Source organism: Stomoxys calcitrans, chromosome 3 (assembly GCF_963082655.1).
Source record: "Stomoxys calcitrans chromosome 3, idStoCalc2.1, whole genome shotgun sequence".
Lineage (NCBI taxonomy): Eukaryota > Metazoa > Arthropoda > Insecta > Diptera > Muscidae > Stomoxys > Stomoxys calcitrans.
Genome location: NC_081554.1, coordinates 41239566 through 41262874, shown reverse-complemented (window position 1 = coordinate 41262874; position 23309 = coordinate 41239566). Strand labels below are relative to the sequence as shown.

At 38.6% G+C, this 23309-nt stretch overlaps 4 protein-coding genes across 6 annotated transcripts; 2 read left to right on the top strand and 2 right to left on the bottom strand.

Moving 5' to 3' along the window:
- Positions 1 to 1931: 1931 nt before the first annotated feature.
- On the bottom strand, positions 1932 to 8607 carry LOC106083698 (PRKCA-binding protein). 3 transcript variants are annotated; one of them, XM_013246891.2, is made up of 4 exons: positions 8419 to 8607; positions 7505 to 7846; positions 3733 to 3844; positions 1932 to 3662 (listed from the first exon to the last, which is right to left on the bottom strand). In XM_013246891.2, the coding sequence occupies exons 1-4, from the start codon at positions 8463 to 8465 to the stop codon at positions 2232 to 2234; spliced, it is 1932 nt and encodes a 643-aa protein (XP_013102345.2). In that variant the 5' UTR covers positions 8466 to 8607; the 3' UTR covers positions 1932 to 2231. The 3 variants fall into 3 exon arrangements, with proteins under 3 accessions (XP_013102345.2, XP_013102346.2, XP_013102347.2); XM_013246892.2 differs by lacking the exon at positions 8419 to 8607 and adding an exon at positions 7966 to 8412; XM_013246893.2 differs by lacking the exon at positions 7505 to 7846 and having other exon boundaries at positions 8419 to 8606.
- Positions 8608 to 12377: 3770 nt separating this feature from the next.
- Positions 12378 to 15667, top strand: LOC106083705 (intraflagellar transport protein 43 homolog). Its single transcript, XM_013246905.2, has 5 exons — positions 12378 to 12535; positions 12599 to 12909; positions 14989 to 15012; positions 15083 to 15202; positions 15267 to 15667. The coding sequence occupies exons 1-5, from the start codon at positions 12497 to 12499 to the stop codon at positions 15538 to 15540; spliced, it is 768 nt and encodes a 255-aa protein (XP_013102359.1). The 5' UTR covers positions 12378 to 12496; the 3' UTR covers positions 15541 to 15667.
- On the bottom strand, positions 15581 to 17707 carry LOC106083700 (endoplasmic reticulum lectin 1). Its single transcript, XM_013246894.2, has 4 exons — positions 17451 to 17707; positions 17270 to 17384; positions 16267 to 17075; positions 15581 to 16207 (listed from the first exon to the last, which is right to left on the bottom strand). The coding sequence occupies exons 1-4, from the start codon at positions 17589 to 17591 to the stop codon at positions 15704 to 15706; spliced, it is 1569 nt and encodes a 522-aa protein (XP_013102348.2). The 5' UTR covers positions 17592 to 17707; the 3' UTR covers positions 15581 to 15703.
- Positions 17708 to 20981: 3274 nt separating this feature from the next.
- On the top strand, positions 20982 to 22271 carry LOC106083706 (tubulin-folding cofactor B). Its single transcript, XM_013246907.2, has one exon. The coding sequence runs from the start codon at positions 21224 to 21226 to the stop codon at positions 21944 to 21946; it is 723 nt and encodes a 240-aa protein (XP_013102361.1). The 5' UTR covers positions 20982 to 21223; the 3' UTR covers positions 21947 to 22271.
- The last annotated feature ends 1038 nt before the right edge of the window (positions 22272 to 23309 follow it).

The window sequence follows — 23309 nt, the reverse complement described above, 5'->3', positions numbered from 1 at the left end:
CGCGACTGCCGTTGCAGCATTCCACTAACCGCTTGTGAATGCGACTGGCAGCACGCCGCTAAGCTTCTCATGACGGCAATGAACACCACATAGATCGCACCTCCAATTTTCAGCCTTTGTGATGCTTAAATTGGTTTTCGTTATATCCATTTTATTGAAAGAGGCATTACAACAACACCGAAGTGTCACGCACTCTACTATAGCTGCCAAGATACAAAACATGAATTTGCCAGAGGGTATTTAAGGTTAGTCGGAAATTGAAACACTTTCAGGCCTGTTGCAAAACGCAAAAAATCTTTTGCCTATATTTTCAAAGTTTTTATCTGGTAAGTTTAAAAATCAATTGAGGGTTTTTTTACTATATAGAAGTTTGTTGTTGTTGTAGCAGTGTTGTACAGCCCTTGCCGATGAAGGAATTCATGGGGTCAATCCGGTACGCACAACCGCCTGCCATGGGATGGAAGTTTGATAAGAGTATGCAATCCAACATCGATGTACAAGGTTTGCAGATAAAAGGTTAGGTTAGGTTGAAAAGAGGGTGCAGATATTAATCCGCCCCGTGCCACACTATGGACATAAACTTAAGTTATCGGCTTGTTGTGCGCTCTAAAAAATATAAAGTAGCCTCTAAAAAGAAAATTTTAAGTTAGGAATTCCGTGCTACTTACAAAAACCTTAATTGTTTTCAATACCACTCCTCTAAGTTGGTTCATGTCTGTTGTCGTGTCTCCACCTAAAAAGATAAGTCAAAAGAAAATCTTTCGTTTTGCGTTTTCAAAAAGAAGAACAGGCCTGCTTATCTCCAGATTTATTCTGGTGCACTATGGGCCCAATGAAGGATTTTAGGGGCAACAAATCCCAGGAACCAGCTAGGACTCTTTAAGTTTTGAACCAGCGACTATGAGGGCAAAAAAAACGACGCTTGTCTAAAATTTTTCATTGAAGTCTCCTATTACCGCCGACATCCACGCCAAATATGGTTCAAATCGGTCCAGAACCTGATATTGCTCCCACATAAACTGATCTCCCGATTATACTTCTTTAGCCCCTAGATGACGCAATTCGTATCCGATTTGGCTGACATGTTTTACGATAATATCTGTTATTACCTCCAACTAAAGGACCAACAACTAAAGGCAGTTTGTCCAGATCATTTGTAAAAATAGAGTTGCCACCTAGGTTCAATATTTTGTTTTTGGGCTTTTCAAACTCATAGACATAAAATACCGTTATTACCTTTTGAATATAGCTAAGTTCAAAATGGAATTTTGGGCTCAAAAATTAGCAAAAATTCGCATATAGGCTAAATTCTTTTACATCTTAGATGTGCCCATGTACAAAAATATATTTTATGAACGCTAATAGAGCACATATAGACGCTGTCCCGCATATGACGTTAACATCATGCTAGGAGACTTTTATGCCAATTCATATATGTAATCCGACGGTCGGAAAATTTAGTCTTCACGAGATGTCGATCGTGGCAAACGAAAAAAAAAAAAAAATACATGGTATTTAACAGCATTGAATTTCAACATCGTAAAATTGGTTGTCCCCCGATTAAGGTGTGAGTAACCAAACTGATTTCGTTGTAATATATGCGTGGCATTCTTCCAGCGCGTTAGATGTACGATCGATCCGAAGAGCGAACATAGATTCGGTTCATAAAGCTATTGTAGAAAAGGTGGAGGTAGCACATGGAGTGTTTGAGAGAAAGATTCTTTGAAAAAATATTGATTGATGGAGTATACCAGCTTTATATAACCACAAGCTGCACTACGACGTTAGCATAATTTAACGTATCAAAATACAAAAATGAATGAAGAAGCTTTACTGAAAAAGTACTTTGAAGCTAAACATGGTGTACGCGCAAAAGGGGAAGACCAAAAATCCATGGCAGCAGGATATCCGTCATTAAATGCATAAACATATATATTGTATACTTTATTAACACATCGAATGTTTGCTGTATATAAATTAAACCAGTATGTAGACACTATATTTATGTACATAGTTCGAAAACGTCTGTAGAAACTCAAGCCGGAGAATTACTTAAGTCATGCCATGCGTTCCTTTATTCAAACATTCATTTTTTTGTTTAATTATAGTGGTTTCTTTGCTAGCTACTCGTTCTTTTCGTGATTGAGGACGAATTGTATAGAATCATCATAGATGACAGAAGGTATCTTTCCTGGTACTCATTTTTGATTTTTGTCATACACTTTAACGTTTTATTGCAACAACAAATCTGTTTCAAAAGCATTACAGGCCATTAGATCCTTTTCCAATTGATTCTTACTATCCACAGATGTCGTAGCCTTCTGGTTAATAAATAAATCAAAATCATGAGCACCATTGGAAGAAGTGGCATTTTGTTTGTTGTCTAGAGAAAGGTGTGAAAGAGAAGTACTTAAATCGATACCTAAGAGGCCTAAATCTTTTAATAGTTTTTCGTTTTTAATTGAAGACGGGTTTTCGGCTGACAGAAGACTGTCTTTTGTATTGTCTGTTAGTAATAGAGCTTCTTGTTCCTGAGCATTGGATGGAACATTTATTATTTGAGCTGGCGTCTCTACAGCTTCCAAACCACATACGACGTCTCCATTATTATTGGATGATTTATTCTTTCCCTGCATTTGTTGTTGTGCTGCTTCCTCTTCTTCATCGTCCATTTTTTGGGGTTCCAGAATTTTTGATTTGTATTGAAAATCTGTTTCTTTAAAATCAACCTCGATTGGAAATAGGTGGGGTAAAGCCTCCATACGTTCCACTATAGATCTATTAAGTTCAGCCATACAGTCTAAAAGACTACGCAATTGCTTGGTCAAATCATTTGCATGTTTACATTCCAGAAGTTCCATTTTTTCCAAAACGTCTGTTCTCAGTTTAGCAAACTTTGCCCGAGCATCCTGACGGCATCGTAAAATCAAACGATATTCATAATTTCCTGTTTCAACGCGATAGAGAGGCTCTTGTATTGAGGCGAAGCCATGCTCTTCGTCATCCATTTCTTTGACTTTTAAACAATAGGATAAATAGGTAAATTTGGCATCCATGTAGCGTTTAACTGTTAACTTTGTATCTGGTATAGCTTTGTGCAGATACGTCCCCAAGTCATCCAGTATGGGTTTAATTTTTTTAATAATGCTCAGACCGTCCTTCTCTAAATTGCGATGAAACTCCCCAAAGATGCGAAATGCTTCCGATGCTCTCATCTGAGGTTCTCTTGTGCTGATTTTCATAAAACAATCGCCAAAGGCACGATACGTCTGCAGTAGATCATAATAAGCTTTGAGCATACGACGGGCATGGTCAACCATGCCCTTGTACATCATTTCCGTGCCTTCCAGCTCCTCAAGGCGTTTGACCAAGGAGTCATTACAAAGTATGGCTCTTGATAAACCCAAAGTATCGGCAGTATTGCTGGACATATTGTCAACAATGCGATGCTTTAGCTTTTTTAGGATAATGTCCAATGATTTTCCTCTTTCCGGATCAGCGTGTAGCTTATTGTAGTGTATGGTTACTTGTTGACTAGCAGCTTGTATCATCTTAGCCACTTGTACTTTGGTTTTTCCCTTTACACTAGTACTATTAATAGCCAGCAATTCATCGCCACTTTCAAGAGAACCTCCGCGGGCTGCCGGTGTGCCATCAAAAACCTGGTAATGGGTATTTAGGTGATATGTATTATGACATATGTATTCATAATCTTGTATGAATGTTACTTACCTGCACAATATACAAGCAAGGACATAAGGGTGCTCCACCGCCAATGCTTATGCCTATGAGATTGGTGTCATCTTTAACAACGACCACAGATTTTGTGCTGACCGTCATGCCCCTGTATTAAAGCAAAGAAAATAGTTATTAGTAAAAAATACTTTAAAGGTACATCTTTTTAAATATTGCTGGGATTTTTGTATAATTTTTGTTATTAGGGTTGGTACTCTATTCGGCTTTTCACATGACCAACTGTCGAACTCCATATAAAAAAAATTGCAAATGAAAAATGTGTGAAAAATTAAAATATTTTTTAGGCTAATGACTTTAAAATAGTAATTAGGCACTAGTGTAATATGAAGGCATGATTGTGTTGGTGCAAAAAATTTGCCGTAAATATGTTTAGGTAAATTAAGATATTTTGTTGAAGTTTTTCACATACAAACACAGAGTACCCTGCTTTAGGGATATGATTATATGTACTGTTTTCAGGAAAAATATGTGGGTTTGTTTCAATCACTTCATTTCTTCATCCATAATCGTTCTATCGAATTTATCAACTTGCGTATGTTAAAAATTTATTTATCTACCAGATGAGTTTGGAGTTTTCTATAGTTTTAAACCCCGTTTACACTGCTATTTAAATTCGGATTTAATGGCTCTATCATCTGTTTTCCCTTTATAAAATCAGCTGACGAAAGCCTTAAATCCGGATTTAATGAGCGGTGTTAACGGGGTTTTGAAATCATATGAACTTGTTAGGGTAACCATTATTGCCACACTTGAATCTGGCATCAACAAGCGGCATACGAATCTGGCAACACATATAAGTGATGTGCAGAAAAGTCAGGGCACATACACACACATTCAAATCTTTTTAAATAGTTTGCTCATTCTTGTATAATTAGTAGTATGAACTCACGCAAATTACTTGATTAATCCTGCAAACATTTTTCCTACCCGTTCGTCCTCGCAATAAATAAAACAATCTTCTTGAAGATTTTTACGCAATTAGCCTTCCTTATGAGTCGCGAAACACTCTTCTGTGATATCATTGGGCAATCCATTACGTGTGCGGAAGTTTGTGAAACTCTATATAAGATTCTCTTACAACTCATTGCTTTTCAATCGTCCGTATGATTCGTGAAACACTCTTCTAGAATGTCATTGAAAAATCCATTCCATGTGCTGATATTTTAGGCACTCTTCGCAACGATTTTTACGCAACTCATTTTGTGGCCACGGTAGCGCAGAGGTTGGCATGTCCGCCTATGACGCTAAGCGACTGGGTTCGAATCCTGGCGAGACCATCAGAAAAAATTTTCAGCGGTGATTTTCCCCTCCTAATGCTGGCAACATTTGTGAGGTACGCTATGCCATGTAAAACTTCTCTCCAAAGAGGTGTCGCACTGCGGCACGTCGTTCGGACTCGACTATAAAAAAATGAGGCTCCTTATCATTGAGCTTAAACTTGAATCGGACTGCACTCATTGTGAGAAGTGGAATGTTCATGGGAAAATTTGTAATTTTGCATTGCGTTATGATGGTCCAGAAGATCACTCCATCTCATAAATTTCTACCAAATGAAGACATCCAACTATTATTACAATAGAACACCCTTGTCCAACTGCTACTCTAAACAACCGTCGGTTGCCATAAGTGCAAGGGGTCGATTATGGATGGCAACTCAACTATAATTGCTTTGTCGGAAGATAAAATCATGAAATAACAAGTACGTGCTTAGTTCATCCGGGCCGAATCTTGGGAACCCACCACAATGGTTTCTGCTAAAAAATTATAAAAAATAAATTAAACTTTTGTCAAACCAGCTAAAATTAAAGCTCTAAGGACAAAGATGATCAAGAGACCGGTTTACATGGGGGCTATATCAAGTTCTTGACCGATTTAAACCAAACCGTACTTTTGCACAATTGTTGGAAAATTTCAGTCAAATCGGACAAAAATTGCGGCTTGTAAAGGCTCAAGAAATCAAGTCGGGAGATCGGTTTATTTGAAAGCTTTATCCAAACCTGAACGGATATGGCTCATTTGCAATCCCCAACGACTTACGTCAATACTTAGTATCTGTGGAAAATTTGAAGCGGCCAGCTTTACGGCCAGACGGATGGACGGACGAACACGGCTTTATCAATTCAGAATGTCGAGGCGATCAAGAATATATATAGATCAATATTTCGAGGTGTTACAAGCAGAATGACTATGTTAGTATACCCCCATCCCATGGTGGTGGGTATAAAAAATAGTAAAAAGTTGACAATTTTTGTCATTTCCATAACAAAATTGACTATTGGCAACTCAACTGAAGTTGAGTTGCAATCCATAATCGAACCAAAAATTTTCAATGTAAGCATGATAAGAATCTACTAAAGCATAAGAAGACACGTATCTCTACCGACAAACGCCAAACGACACTGCTCACATTCCGGCTAATTCTTACTCAACTAACGTTTTACTTGTTGCATCTTCTATCATTTGGACAACAATACCTAGCCAATCTAATCTTTGTATTTTAACTATTCCAGTGTCGTCCTACAGCTTGCGGTTTGGTTCATGTTATTATTCGTCTTCTCTACAGTACTGTAAAACAATAATATGATTAGGTGTTGTCCTGTCTAAAATTTTTTGTCTGTCTCTCTGCGACTAAGGTGAAGTATGTACAGAGGGATCTTAGTCTGAGCTGAGTGGGTCTGGCTAGGCATTTAAACAGGTGTCCTGTGTTCCAGTCTGTCGTCTTCTAGCTAGATTGTACAGACGAGCTAATGCAAACGTACTTTTGCCTTATCACATCCCCCTTACCTTAATCTTGTACGATTAAGCGAAATTTTGTGTGCCCTCTTATAGTAACCTAAAACCAAAAAATTGGCATCTTAATTTCGGATGGGGTACCTAGGGGGGCCGCTCCACCCCCAAAATCTACCAATTATATATAAAGGCCAATCACGACAATATGGGACTCAAATGAAAGGTATTTAAGATTAGAAAACTTATCTGATATCCAATTGTCGGACCAAGTGTTTGGTGGACCACCCCAACCCCCCCTAAATCGGACATATTTACCGACCATGGTAATATGGGACTTAAATTAAAGGTATTTGCGAGTAGAATACAAATCTGATATCTAAATGAGCGACCCAGTGTTTGGGGGCCGCCCCTTCCCAAAAACACCACCCAAACATGACAAATTTACGACCATAGCAATATGGATCTCAAATGGAAGGTCTTTGGGAGTAAAGCACGAATCTGATATCAATGATCGGATAAAAAAAAGAGGTCCCTTATCATTGAATCATAAAAATCAGCATATATACAATTCAGCTTGTGCATTCCTTTAATTTATGCAACATTATGTTCGAAGTTGACTAAAGCAAGAGACAGCAGTCTTTGAGTACTAAACTATTACGACGAACTGAATTATTAAAGTGTATATAAATTAGGTTAGCACTTCGACCTTAACCTCCAAGTTAACTGGTTACATGGTTTTAGTCCTACCATTAGATCATCATGATCTACAATGTAAATCTACTTTTGTCGATTTACCGATATACAATAACTCTTTGGGCAGCTCCTTCAACTTTCTCAAAGTATTCTATTCTATCATTGTGCTATTAATAAGAGATAGTATGGGTTGGGGAACTAGCTAATACTATAATCACTATTCCAAAGGGAGCACAAGGAGCAGTAAATACAGACTAAAAACTAGCATATAGATATATGTTAGTGACATTTTCATGTAGTTCGATATTGATTCTGGAGGACTTACAATCGTTCTAATTCGAATTTCTGTTTAGATAAACTGTCGTAAAATTTGTCCGATTCGTAGGAGGCAGCCGTGTAAACAACGGTAGCTGTTACATCGTCTGATAACATATTGTCATCGACCAAATTGCAGGATGCTTCCACAGCAGCAGCACCAGCAACTGCATCTTCATCAGATTTGTTGTCAGCTGTCTCTTCGCATATAAGCGTTAGTAATTCATCCGTATTAGTCTCGGGTTCCACAATTGTTGTGTTGTTTGATTCTTCGAGTGTTATTAATAAACCCGTATTTGTCTTTGGGTTCGACGACTCCTTTGGACTTGCAGAAATTGGTGTTATATCAAAGCTTTATGAAAGAACACGGATTAATGTAGGTTAAATCGTTTCTATTTTTGCTATTACACTTTTCAACGTTTTTGCCATGAATCAGTGGGAAACAACTCATGTAAGAAAACAAGTACTTACGATAAGGCCTCTATTGGTAATAAAGGTGTATTGTCTTCCATTGCGAACTTTTGAACTTCTTTGTTACGTATAAATTTATCAATTTTTAATTCTTTTTTTTTTAACAAATAATTACAAACAATGTACAGCGATGAATAAGAAAAGTTGGTCGGTCTTGTATAAAAATTTGTTTTTTTTTTTTGGGAATTATCGATTAGTAACAGCAACCATATACAAAATGAAAATGAGCGACGAATGTGATAGTAATGCAAAGAGAACTACATCGAAGTACCCCACTCATGGCATGACCACCTCATCGTAACGTAATTCGCTGCTGCTGTAGCCAGCAACCCCCAAATGAACGTGGGAACAATCATAACAATACCACGAAACGAAAATACGAAGAAACATTCAACATATGTTGTGTACTACTCTTGAAATTTTGGCGTAGATAGTGGGCAGAAACAAACTTACATTTTATCTTCCTCAAAGAAGAAATCATCATCTGTGTCGGTTAACATTTTGTGCAATTCTTTTGAATATTTTAATAGTTTTAAATTTTACGCGGAAGGATAGCCGTTGTATGACTATTTAACAAAATTTTTGTTGGAAAAAAGTGAAGTATACTTTTAGTTGCTGCTGATAATAAAAAGAAAACTGGGTGCAATAAAAAGTGTGACAGCTGTCAAACATATAAAATGGTGAAGCAGCGTTGTATTTTTATTCTTAAGAAAATTTAATGGTGCATTAACACAATTAGAACAAAATTCCAGCACATTCAAGAGATGAGAGCGACAAAATGTATGATATTTTTCTTTAGCAAAGTCGAGGGATAAGATGATTTGTTACACAAAATATACCTTCTCTTAAACCCTGTTTACACTGCTCATTAAATCCGGATTTAAGGCTTTCATCAGCTGATTTTATAAAGGGAAAAGAGATGATCGAGCCGTTAAATCCGGATTTAATGTGCAGTGTAAACGGGGTTTAAAATATAAATCTTCTGAATTTGGCTTATTTTGCAGCGATGAGAGATCTACGTTGTTGTTGTACCCACATACTTGCATGTGGGCATAGCGTCTTTAGCAGGTTCCCGTTCTATAGTTGGATTAAGATTGAACGGCACCCGGCACCTCGATAGCTAACCTCTTCACATGGAGAACTTAATGTTTTCGCCGTAGAAGAGGGAAAAAGAAAAAATGGGACGACGAATGCAGAAAGAGGTTTTAAATTTTTTTTTTAAATCACGGTGACCGTGATTATACATGAACATTCCATTGAGAAACAGGTGATACTTCTCTCATATCAATGAGTGCAGCCCAATTAAAGTTAAACGGATGTATATACAAAACTTGATGAAGCCTTAAAATTGATTAATTTGACAGTTCTATAATGGAAGGCTACCGTAGCGTAGAGGTTAGCATGTCCGTCTATGACGGTGATTCGAATCTTGGCGAGAACATCAGAAAAAAATTTTCACCGGTGGTTTTCCCCTTTTAATGCTGACAACATTTGTGAGGTACTTTGGCATGTAAAAACTTCTCTCCAAAGATGTGTCGCATGTTCGGCACACCGTTCGAACTCGGCTAATAAAAGGAAGCCCCTTATCATTAAACTTAAACTTGAATCGGACTGCACTCATTGGTATGTAAGAAGTTCGCGCCTGTTCCTTAGCGGAAAGTTCATGGGCAAAATTTGCTATAAAGGAAATCTGTCAAACAAACCTATTTCACGTACACAAGTTTTTTTTTTAATTTTTTAATTATAAGCGACTTAATAGTGTCTGAATGGTGTGCCGCATAACGACACCAATTCGTAGTGAACATTGACTTGGTCGATACCTCACATATGTCACTAGCATCAGTGGATTTTTTTCTGATGTTCTCGCCGGGATTTGAGCCCGGGCTTTTGGCGTTGTTGTTGTTGTAACCACATTTTCATGTGGAGGTGGCGAACCTCGTCAAGCTCCTGTAGGTTCGTTCCGGTCCAAAGGACCGATCGCCGCGGGAACTCGGTGGCCATTGGTTATTTAAAGGCGCCCATAACTCGTCTTGTCATATCGAGCAACTGTATTTGTGCAATAGCGTTTGGCGCCCGGCCTCTCACTGAGATTCTCCGCTCGGTACCGCTGATTGCACCCGACTGCCGTTGCAGCTTCTCCAAATGAAACATTCCACTGTCCGCAACTTGTGGTAGCTCGCAGCAAAGCTTCTCGTGATAGCAATGAACACCAAAGCTAACCCGTGCCGGGGGACTTTTGGCGTTTTAGTCAGACATGTTGTCCTCTGTGATACGGTGGCCTCGGTACGAGACAGACAAAGAACACAACATTTCTTTTGGTGTTTCATCGGGATTAGAACTCAGGCGATCGTCAAACACGTCATATATGGACATGTTAAACTCTGCGACACGGTGGTCTTGCTACGGGGCACAGAAAGACGAGAGGGCTAAGCGCCTAGAGGGTATCCAGGCAGGGAATGAGGTGTTCACTTATAATCCTGCGTCTTCCCTCGCAATTGCGGGGCAATCAAACTAATGTACTATACAGTCTCCAACTCCTCTTCTTCACCATGGACTCTGAAGAAATCCGCTTACCACTGTATCCAACACAACGTCTAAGATCTAACATTGGAAAGACCATTCAGCACTTCTTTCAGCAGTGTAATATCATGCTTCCTCAGCCCCAGTATAAGTGATATCCTGGTCGGCGATACCATCGGCCACAGGGCCTTGGCGACTTGGCGGTGTCGCATCAGCCCCGCCACATTCGCGCGGTTACCGTATAAAGAAGCCATCTTCCCATGAAGCTCCTACAGGGGATATGCCACTGAGTCAGTAGCGTGATTGGCTCTCTTCCAATCCTGGCTTGATTTTCGACCGTCTCGTTCTCACCACTTCTTGATTATCGTAAAAAGCCGCCAAGAATCTCCCGCAGGGAAGATGCCACTGAATCATTAGCATAATTGGCTTTCCTCCAATATTGGCTTGCTTATCGACCGCCTCGTTCTCCCCACTTCTTTATGACCCAGAACCCAGCAGAGCCTGACGACTTTACCAAGATTCCAAAGAAATTTTTTCCTCTTCATCGACACCTGACATCGTCTTCAGTATATTCAGGAACGCCAAGACCTTCGCCTGTAAAACGCCACACCAGTGGGATGCCTATACGCCTTCCCAATTTCTTGGAAATTAATGTAAACTCATGCCCTATTGGCCCATCAGAATGAGACCAATCCGTTTATACAGAACGTCCTTAATAACTCTCTGGTCCTTAATAACTCAGGTGGGAATCCATTGATTCCTGTTGCTTTAGTATTCTTAAGCTGGTTTAGTGTTATTTCGACTTCATTCTTGCTTCGATATAAGAGTCTCAGTGGGCGGTCAGATGGAACTGACTCTTACTAAAATATTAAGTGCCAATCTTCATCGGCAACTAATTGTTCACCTACTCGTACTTCTGCCAGTAGTGTGAGATCATACTTCCTCAGCCCCAGCATAAGTTATGTCCCCCGCCACATTCCCGCGGTTATCGTAAAAAGCCGCCACCTTACCAAGAAGCTCCCAAAGGGTAGATGCCACTGAGTCAGTAGTGGGATTGGCTGTCCTCCAATCCTGGCTTTATCGACCGACTCGTTCTCCCAACTTCTTGATGACCCAGAACCCAGCGGAGCCTGATGACTTTTTCCAAGATTCCAAAGAAATTTTTTCTCTCCAGTAAATTTGGGAACGCCAAGACCTTCACCTGAAAAACGCTACACCAGTGGGATGCCTATACGACTTCCCAATTTCTTGGAAATTAATGTAAACTCATGCTCCGTTGGCCCATCAAAATTAAACTAATCCGTCCTCTATGGTCCTTAATAACTCAGCTGGCAATCCATTGACTCCTGTTGCTTTAGTATTCTTAAGCTAGTTTAGTTTTATTTTGACATCATTCTTGCTTCGAGATAAGATTCTCATTGGGGAGTCAGATGGAACTGACTCTTACTTAAATATTGAGTGCGCCGGACCAGTTACCTACACCCGCAAAAGAGGTCGCGGATAGTGTAATGCTCCATACGGAGTAGCTACAACGGCAGTCACGGACTCGCCCGGTACCTCCCAACTAAGATTCTCGTGAAGACGCCACACAGATTGAAGTTAAAAGTTCCAGCCTGCGTGATGCTCATAGTTATCCCGTGACGGAATAGGGGCTTCTAACCTATTTATAGTCGAAACAACTAACCGCTGAGCAATATGGCTAATTAGAGCAGACAGTGGATCCGTTTTAAGGATAACTTTTTGAATTATGGCAATAATTTTGTTTGTGCGCCACCATACTCATTACCAATATTGAAAGGGCTATAGCCGTTTAAAATCTCATTGGGGTACTGATCTCACCATGACAACAGTTCACGAAACCATGACAACAGAAAACATATGTTGTTCTTTGGTATATGTGTAGAGAGACCAATCTGCAAACAGGGCTTAAACCTGTTTATAACACCAAGTTAACAGAACTCTTAAACAATACATTTTATTGCTTGACAAGAATTACAATAAGTAAACAAATATGGATTGGGCAGAGGAATTAAAAATGTCAATTCGAAAGGTATATGGAAGTTCTAAATGAATTGCAATACTGAATGAAATAATGAAATAATATACTATCCAGACAACCGCCCGTAAAGGTCGTCGTTCCAAAAGCCGGGATGTGCTTAAAGACGCACCACCAACATCATCAAACTCTACATCGGCACAGCTAACATCTTCTGCAAATGCTGAATTGTCTTTGGACTTGAATTTGGATATCCAAACATCTACCAGTAACAATGTTTCAACACCCTTTACAGCTGGTTCTTCGGCTGGTGGCGCTGGAGATATTTCTAGTTTAATGTCACCTTCAGCATCAGATACAAAACGTCCACCAATGTTAAGGCGAATATCAGGTGGATGGGCAGATTCGTCTAGTGGGGGAAAACTTAAGTAAGTTGTATACATTTCGAGAAGACCATATAATCATAAAAACATCCTGGCTCAGTTGATGATGTTTCATACCATACTTTCGTTGTCGCCAGTCTTTCAGTTTTGTTACAAAACGTAAATAGGCCTGCTAATGATACCTAGGCCTTATACAAGCCACGCTATTCATCTCCTCTACCAAATAAACTTACAGTTTGTGGCAATAACTTTTATGAATCCAAAACCTCATTTAACACAATGGAACAGTTGATTGTTGTTGTTGTAGCCACATTTGCTGTAAGAATACAGATTGATTCATTAGTTTTTTGTACTATAGACTAGAATTTCGGGAGTCAATCAACTCTCATACTGTCCAGATAACTAAATTCTAGTGTAACAGTTAACTATCACACTGCAATAAAACAATTGACTCCACACCGATCACGCTGTTCGCGACTGCTCCCAAAGAAATCTAAATGCGAAGTGATTGATTCGTTCTAAGATTGCTTTGACCCTGCAACCATCTCCAGATTTAGCTCTAGGAACCTGGACGCTTTGATTGGAGTGGTCCATAGTGATCCTGTAGTCATATAAGTAGGTTTCTCCAGGCATGCAAATAGGTGATTAGTGTCATAGGGTCCTGTGTTGCATGTAGGGCAGATGTTGAGAATGATGTCGTTTAGCTTTGAAAGATATGAATTTAGTTTACTACACCATCCGGATCTTAATAGATCTTGTTTTCCTAGGTAGTTCCTTCTCAACATCTGCTTTTGGTGGTATGCATCCACCCGGGTCAATCCGGTGCGAACAACCGGCTGCCATGGGATTAATGTGTGTGGTGATAGCGGTATGTGCCGTTGTTGTGTTGTGCATCTTTCTAAATCGATGGTTGTTGTTGTTGTGGCAGTTTGTTGTGTTATATCTTTCGTCTGATTGATTCTGTTGAGTGTCAAGACCCAGGAACTCTGCGACTAAATGGGGTGCATCCACAGGGATTTGGTTCTTAGTCGATGTGAGTCTCGCTGGGCAGTTTGCGACCAAGTGCGATCAAGTGTGTTTGCGACCCTGTTTTCAGAATATACCCGACCCATTTTACACACCTCAGGTATTTCTAGGCTGGAGATTGATTGAAGGAGTCCATCAGGTAATAGACTGCTATATGTTTGAGCATTAGCATTGGTATTCTGTCGGGGCCAATAGCAGTTTATGGTTCTTATGATACAGATATTCTCTATCTACGCTAATGGATGCAGCCGGTTTACTCCTACGCCGAACTCATTTTGAGTAAGGGATTCTATATAAAAATCAAGCATCTGTTCTACTTTATAGTATCCTCACACTATTTGTTTTTGATTCCCTTTTTCATCGCCGATTTCTACCGCAGCGCAGAGGTTAGCATATTCCACTATGACGCTGAACGCCTGGGTTCGAATCCTGGTGAGAACACCAGGAAAAATTGTCAGCGGTGGCTATCCCCTGCTAATGCTGGCGACATTTGTGGGGAACTATGCCATTTGAAAAAATTTTATGACAGCCATGTAAAAACTTCTCCCCACGCCGTTTGGACTCGGCTATAAAAAGGATTCCCTTATCATTGAGATTTGACTTGAAACAGACAGCACTCATTGCTATGTGAAAAGTTTGTCCCTGTTCCATAATGGAATGTTCATGGGCAAATTTGCATTTTCGTTGCTGCAGAAGGATGTGGCTATTCCAAAGCCTTTTCTTTGGTAGAATTTCTAGACTCGAATTTGACTTTGCTCACAATCACTTCTTTTCACTTGTTAATTTTCCTGCGGAATATTAGTTTCTCCTCCCTTCTTTTCTCCTCCGATACTTTTCCTTCGCCTTCTGCGTTGCTACTGACTGAAGATCTGCTAAGTATGCCGAATTCTTAGCTTCTTGGGAATAAGCCATATAATATAATTTGATTTTTATGCTGAAGACAAAGTGGATATACATCAATCTGAGCATATGTGAGTTGAATAAAAATAAAATATTTGGTGGATTCATTGGAGTTATTCAATACAATTCTTTGTTTATAACACAATGCCAATAGTGATTTAAAAAAAAATATATTTTTATATTTCTTTTCCAAAAAAGGTCAAAGAAAGGATCTTTCGAAGAGTAAGTTTTACAATGAAATACTTCCAAAATAGTTCTTTGAAATTAATTATTTTATTTACATTTCTTTTAGTGAAAGGTTTGGTTTAAAATCACCTAATAATAACTCACCTATAGATGACATACCTATTATACCCGATTTGGATGATATCAAGGATGACATGTTAATGAATGAAATAGCCGAACCTCCCTCGTAATTGTTTACTACGACTTTAATAGCTTACCATCAATCAATGATTGTCTTAAATATTTTTCAGAATTGCCGTCAATCGTGTGGTCACTCTGAAAGAACTTAATTCAGATTTACTATCTCAAAATGCATTTTCAGCAATAGATGATGTTGATTTATCCATCTTGACGAAATGTTTGCAACCCCAAGAAACTTTGGATGAAGCAGACGAAGTGTGGGAATGGCAAAAACTATTCACAGATGTTGTGGCTGAGATTAATTCGGACAAACCTTTGGAAAATAAAATGAAAAAATTGGAACTTAAACCTGATGAACTACCCCCGCCCATGGATGATGATTAGTTATTCGTTAATAATAACAAATAATTGGACAAGACAATGATCTCTTTGAAATAATAATTTATTGCAAATATGCTATTATTTCATCCCATACATGCATATAAGTCTTAAAAATTTCTTTGCTTAAGAAAAAGTTGTTCACAAAAATCACAATAAAATTAATTAACTAAAACCTAATAGGCGTTTCATCTTTCGATGTGGTGGTATCTACAAAATCTGTATCTGAGGATGATGTTGCTCGCTTCTCTTTTTCATTGACTAATTTTGTCAGTTTCTCTTCGTCAATCAAACCGTATTCGTCAGTATAGCCTATTAGGGCGCATACAATCGGTGCCTCAAATACCAGAATATATTGACAAGTCTTTGGTTCTAAAAGATACATGGATAAGGCATTGGGATTTAAAGAACCCAAACTACCACTGCTACATGTTAGCTTTACATCAACTTCACGGGGCAAACCAGTTTTATCACACCTTGAGCCCATTTCATAATGGTGCCATATAGAGGATGACTGTGGTTGGGGTCTTTTATCAGGATTCGCCACAAGCCATTGACGATGAGCAGTAGTACTAAAATGTCCTAGGAATAATTCAGTTTCGGATTTTTTGTCCTTATGGAACTGCCGCACATAATTGCCATAACAAAATTCATATTTCCACCAGCCAGTACCCTGTAATGATTTTAGTTCGAGTACATTTTTATAAATCTTGATAATATCAAACAACTCACGCCAGTTAAACATTTTTTCCCCTTGACAAATTCCAGTAGAGGTGTAAGATCCTGCAAAGCGGGGGTAGTGGGCGGAGTTTTAAAAGCGCTAGTTTCTTCAGAACTTGCATCAGTGGTGTGGGCAGTTAACCCACCATCTTTCGTAAGACCCAGTACCAATTTATCAACATCATCTCCTATACGATTCAAAAATGTAATACGACCCTCTGCAGCTGTTGAAGCTGCATCGCTGGCCTCCTTTGAGACGGGAAATTCATCCATCGACAATTGCATTTCATTCAATTCTTGACGCAGCATACTCAAGGGTTTATGTGTATCATCAGGTGAGTTGAAACACTTTATGGAAGTTTCTTTATATTCTTCTGGATGAAAAGCAGGTATAACACACAAAGTTGATGTCAAAATAATAGCTTCATAATTACACGAAGATGTCTCTTTAAACGAATAAATTTCAGTTTTGCCATGGGGGTAGCAAGCATAACGTACAATCGTGGTACGTGGTGCATTAATAATGTCGCACTTTGTGCCATCAGTGAATTCCATCTCAAAGTAGGGATATTTAATATTATCAATTTTAGTTGTTTTATACTTCATGCCAGCCCTACGACTTTCTTCCCATTCCTTTTGCAAATTTTCCGACCTATCATTACTCCATTTACCCAGGTAGTACTCTTGGAATTTAATTGCTTTGCCCTCTCGTTCTTCGTGATATTGTCTAACATGCAGCCCATGGCAGATTTCATAGGACCAATAAGCTTCAATGCGATAGGAGCAGCTGTTGAATATGGGTTTCAGAAGAGTGAAAGGAGCTAGAAGCATAAGAAATACATATACATAGATCGCATTTTAATATCACATTAAAAATTTGGTAAATTTCTTATATATATTTGCTTTCTGCCACACAAAAAAAGATTTGTTTCTCTATAAAGGAACATTTAAATTCGAAAAATCATTGGGTTTTAAGTCTTGCTTGACCTTCCCATTAACTCTCTTTCATACTTACATAGTTCCGGTTCATCTGATTTGGCTTCTTCTCTGGCTTCGGTCACGGAGGGTATAACACAATCATATTTCTCCCGTTCATGGGTAAAGAAGGAGCGTACCTGATTTTTTAAATCCTGCAAATTTAAATGATTTTACATTTGTTTTAGCTAATTTATTATAATACGTATTCCAATATTTACGGGATTTTGATCGAAATCTGGTATTTCAAAGTCAATTTTATATAAAATTGTGTCGTCAAAATCTTTTGCTTCGTGAGAGTTTGTGAGGGCAAATATACCCATATAAAGGATAAATATTAGATATATTCGCAACGCAGCCATTATTTCAAAGAAAATACGATAAATTTCCTTGAAAATAATTTATTTTTGCAGGAAACAATTTACTCGAGCTACGTGTTGTTTTCACAACTATCATATATACCGAACTATTGTGATTGGAATCAGCTGATTATGGGTTGTTATGGGACTTATACATTTTGTTATACATTTGATGACTTTCATGTCTGTTACTTTTTTGCTATGTAAAGCAGGGTACCCTGTTCTGCCTTCGGAATGTGAAAAACTTTAATATAACACTATATTCTTAAATACAACTATAAGAACATTTTTATACAATCACAATCTTGCCTTCATAATATAAAGGGTGATTTTTTTGAGGTTAGGATTTTCATGCATTAGTATTTGACAGATCACGTGGGATTTCAGACATGGTGTCAAAGAGAAAGATGCTCAGTATGCTTTGACATTTCATCATGAATAGACTTACTAACGAGCAACGCTTGCAAATCATTGAATTTTATTACCAAAATCAGTGTTCGGTTCGAAATGTGTTCATTCACCGTAACGTTGCGTCCAACAGCATCTTTGAAAAAATACGGTCCAATGATTCCACCAGCGTACAAACCACACCAAACAGTGCATTTTTCGGGATGCATGGGCAGTTCTTGAACGGCTTCTGGTTGCTCTTCACTCCAAATGCGGCAATTTTGCTTATTTACGTAGCCATTCAACCAGAAATGAGCCTCATCGCTGAACAAAATTTGTCAAAATTTGAACACATTTCGAACCGAACACTGAATTTGGTAATAAAATTCAATGATTTGCAAGCGTTGCTCGTTAGTAAGTCTATTCATGATGAAATGTCAAAGCATACTGAGCATCTTTCTCTTTGACACCATGTCTGAAATCCCACGTGATCTGTCAAATACTAATGCATGAAAATCCTAACCTCAAAAAAATCACTAGGATTAATTGTTTGTAAGTGCTATCTTTCAGTCCTAAACATAAATAAGCGTTTATTTTTCACCCATTTTTCATTACTGTTTTTTTTTTATATATGCTCTCGTAAATGTATTGGGTTGCCCAAAAATTAATTGCGGATTTTTCATATAGTCGGCGTTGACAATTTTTTTCACAGCTTGTGACTCTGTAATTGCATTCTTTCTTCTGTCAGTTATCAGCTGTTACTTTTAGCTTGCTTTAGAAAAAAGTGTAAAAAAAGTATATTTGATTAAAATTCATTCTAAGATTTATTAAAAATGCATTTACTTTCTTTTAAAAAATCCGCAATTACTTTTTGGGCAACCCAACCCAATATAACAAATGTATCGTAAATGTAAAGAGCCAATTGTGCTTATTACAAAACGTTACATCTGACATGTCAAACAAAACCTCTTTTTAACAACGAAAGACTTGAAGGTGAGGGAGATCTGACGTCGAAGAACTTCGGGCATAACTCAGGGGCAGGTCGGACGCAGTGACGCTTGAAGTTGAGACGTATCTCCAACTGAAGGATGGCGGCCTTCTCGAATATTGAGAGGGCATTTAACAACGAGGATATGGGTCGGCAGTCACCGCCCTGAGCTGCACGGGGAGACAAATTACGGCCAAGTTTCCGTTCTGGACACTATGGATGCGGTGGCAGACTGAGGAGGGTTTCAGGAGACAGGGTCTGGATTGGGACTATACTGCGACACACACAACACATCAGGAAGAGCAATGTGTCATAACAATAGACGCAAAAGAGATTCTGGGAAGGGATTTACAGTTTTCGAAATCAGTTGTTGTTGATAATGTTGTAGCCACATTTATATGTGGAGGTAGCGATTCTCTTCAAGCTAGTTCCGGTCGCCGCGGGAACGTTATGGACAATGGTTATTAAAAGATGCCAATAGCTGTTGCCGCCCGGCTTCTCACGAAGACAAACAAATCACCGCGTGCCGTTTTGAAATCAGTATATGTATACAACTTTTCATGATGGGCTACCCAATTAACCTTTATTATTAACAACAAATTGTAATAAATGCCATAGAGAAATAGAAAAGGAGAATAGCATTTTTCTAAACACTAATTTTTGGTTTTCAAATTTCTTCAAACTTCAAATTTTATCACCTGACACGAAAACGGAATGTAAAATTTTGTTTTTACTTAATTCTACTTTCCGTTTACGGTCGGCAGACGTTCGGGAATCGTTTGCATGCGTTTTCATAAAGCAAAACGAAACCACCGACATGTTTTCCTACATTTACAGCAAGATATATTCATCTACAAGTAGTGGCAATTGCCCAACAACAAAATATTGAGTGCACTATCTGTCAAAATCAGTAATTAATGCAATTATGATTTTGTGTATGTTACTATTTCCCGCCACACAACCAAAGCTCGTTGACAGACAGTGCACTTCGCGAGAAAAAATTGTACTCAGCTGTTTACGGTATACTACCTGGTAATTATGTCATGATTTACGGTATGTTAACGAGGGCATAACCAGGCCTTTACAGTTGTTCACGTACAGACTACAAACCTAGTTTCGTAGCAACTCAATCTTAAAGCCAAAACGGAATGAGCGTTGAGCTTTGTTTTTGAGCGTTGCGTTAAAAAATTCACCTCTGCAAACAAATCCCAAAAAAAGCAATGTGCAAGTGTTGAGTAGTGTTTCTAAGCATCAAAGTTAGAAATGTTCAACATTAACACTTAAAAACACTACTTACGCATGGCAACACAAAATGACACTCGATTTCCGTTGTCAAAGTTGAAAATTCTTTAACTTTTGCGTGTTGCTTTTGTGGGATTTGTGTGCAGAGAAGCATTTATCAACGCAACTCGATTTAGAGGATCGCAAATGATCAAAGTTAAACACACAACACGTTCGAATTAGCTGACAACATATATTTTAGACTGTGTGCCGATTGATAGCAAAGTTGTAGGGTTTATAAAAATATGACGTTTAGTGCGGTGAATAATTTTACTAAATTCGATTACAAAATAACATAATTTCAATTAAAAAATATAATTTGTTTCGAAAAGTGCCCTCCAAAAATAGCGATAATAACAGCAGTCATCTTCTTCTTTATGTTGACGCATGTTGTCAAAACCACCACCATATGTCTGCTGGCGGTGAGGTGTATAAAAAGTGACGAGACACTAAGTCTATACTGTCACTCTTAGGGGGTATGCTAGTTGTGTTTGTATAGGCGTACATAGACCTTGTCGTTGTCTTTACTGAGAATGTCAATGATGGTTCGTCCTCCGATACCATGGCTTATCAGGGTCTGGTTAAGAAGGTCTCTTTGCCGTTGGTTGATTTTCATGCATTGAAATGTCAAGTGATCGATTGATTGTATCTCGAATATGGTTACTTTGTCGAATATGGTTACTTTGTGTAAGTGCCGTCCCGTCCTTATGTGGCTAAAACGAAGTCTACAGACCATAACAGCAGTCATGTAAACATGACTTAAATCAAATTCACAATCGGACCTTTTAACTTATGCTATTCACATTCTAAATAAGATGGTCACCCCATCTCTGTGAGTCATCTGTTTTGCGTTTTCATAGCTATTGGCAAGCATAGAAACACGAAAACAAAGGTATTAAATTTGTACAATTTTCAAGTTTTGGTTGTAGGCCCTAAATATCCAATTATAAAAAGAAGACTTAATCTAAAATAAGAAAAGATGATTTCAATCAACAGTTCCGACTTTATAAAAATTAATGTTACAAACTCTAAAACGGACCATGTTGCATATGAAATCAAAATTGCCAAATCAATAACAGTTGGTGAGCTGAAGCAAAAACTGCAGATTATCACCGGTGGCAGTGCCGGCACCATGAAGGTAGCCCTATACAAAGGCGATGAATTAGTGACATCCCTTACCGATGATACCATGATGTTGGGAGCACTACCCATTGAGAGCAACATGCGGTTTCATGTTGTCGACGATTTTCTGTACGATGTCCAAGACGAACAAGTTCAAAAATTCGAATTACCAGAGGAGCAATACGACCAAAAGGAGAATACAGTGCGGAGCTTCTTAAAAAAGAACCGCATGGGTAAATATAACGAAGAGGAACAGAAGAGAGAAGAAGCTAAACGTTTGGAAAAGGAAGCATTGGAAAAGCAAAAGGCTGAATTGTGCACAGTTGGTTCTCGCTGTCAGGTAACCGTCAAAGGATGTCCCACACGGCGTGGTACAATAATGTATAATGGCTCCCTAGAAGGAAAGACTGGTATTTTCATAGGTGTTAAATACGATGAACCTTTGGGCAAAAATGATGGATCTATTCAGGGAAAACGATACTTTAGCTGTCCCCCAAACTATGGGGGATTTGTTGCGCCATTGGCAGTAGAAGTAGGCGACTTTCCCGAGGAGGACTTTAATTTGGATGATGAAATTTAAATCCAATTAGATTTACTACCAGTTAATTGAAGTCACACGCTGATCTACTTTTTTTACAAAAATCTTCAGCCAATTCCTTATGTGTTAAGAACATCTATCTCCCACAATTCACATTGTATCGTATTATTAGAAGCGATAGAGTTAAGCGCGTTTTTTTCCTTTGTTACTAAAACCATACTTTCATTTGCTTCTTTTTAATTATGGCCTAGCTAATAAGTTGTAATACTTAAATAGTAATTTATTTTGGAATAATTTTTTTTTTTTACTGCGAATAAACATAAATTGGATTGATTTTCTTTAAATAGTTTTGGAAAATCCAATGGAATTACAACTTTATTTTTTCCCACAAACATCCAATTAAGGATAAGAGGGGATTCATCACTCATATCGTGAGTGATGTCCTATTCAAATTAAGGGCATCCTTTATACCCTCCATCGTGGGATGTAGGTATAAGACTCCATCGGGCCAATCCGGAACATACAACCGGTTGCCATGGGATGTAATAGTTTGAAGTATTTTGAAGTATATTCATATCCTACGCCCACCGCGCGATAATATAGGGAAGCTACCCATATATCGTGAAATCAAGCCAAGGCTTTGGCCAACAAAAAAGCTGGATTATGTTGTTGTTGTAGCCACATTTTTATGTGGAGGTGGCGATCCTCGTCAAGCTGCTGTAGGTGAGGAAACTCGTTTCAGTCCAATGGACCGATCGCCGCGGGAACAGTGGCCATTGGTTATTTAAAGGCGCCAATAACTCGCCTTGTCATATCGAGCATCATAGGCCCTCAGTATATGTGCAAGAGCCGGTACCGCCCGGCCTCTCACTGAGACTCTCCGCCGATAGTGCTAATTGTTTGCGACTGCCGTTGCAGGTTCTCCGTGGTGGAGCATTACACTATCCGCAACCTGTGGACGCGCCCGGTAGCTCGCATCTATTAATAATAACTGTTATTAATAACCGGAACAGGAAGTTTGGTATTGAGATAAGACCCATTGTTTCTTGGGAAAATTTTTCTTAAAATTCGTCTAGATAACAATTTTGATAACCGCTTTGAATCCCTGCACTCGACGTTGGGGTGTGTGACTCATTATGGGGGAACTACCTTATGTTAGTACGTCAATGTTGGAGATGAATATTTCGATGTGTTGCGATCGGAATGGCAAAGTGAATATAAACCCCCATCCAATGACGCACAGAGCATCCAAATTGAAAAATCTTGGAAATAATTCTGGAACTTTTGAACGAATAGAGTTATCTACACGAAACTTAACAAATCAATGTTTCAGATAAATAAGGGACCCCAGTAGGTTGTTGTTGTAGCAGTGTGTTGTGTTCTATCTTCCGTCTGCTCTGCGGCT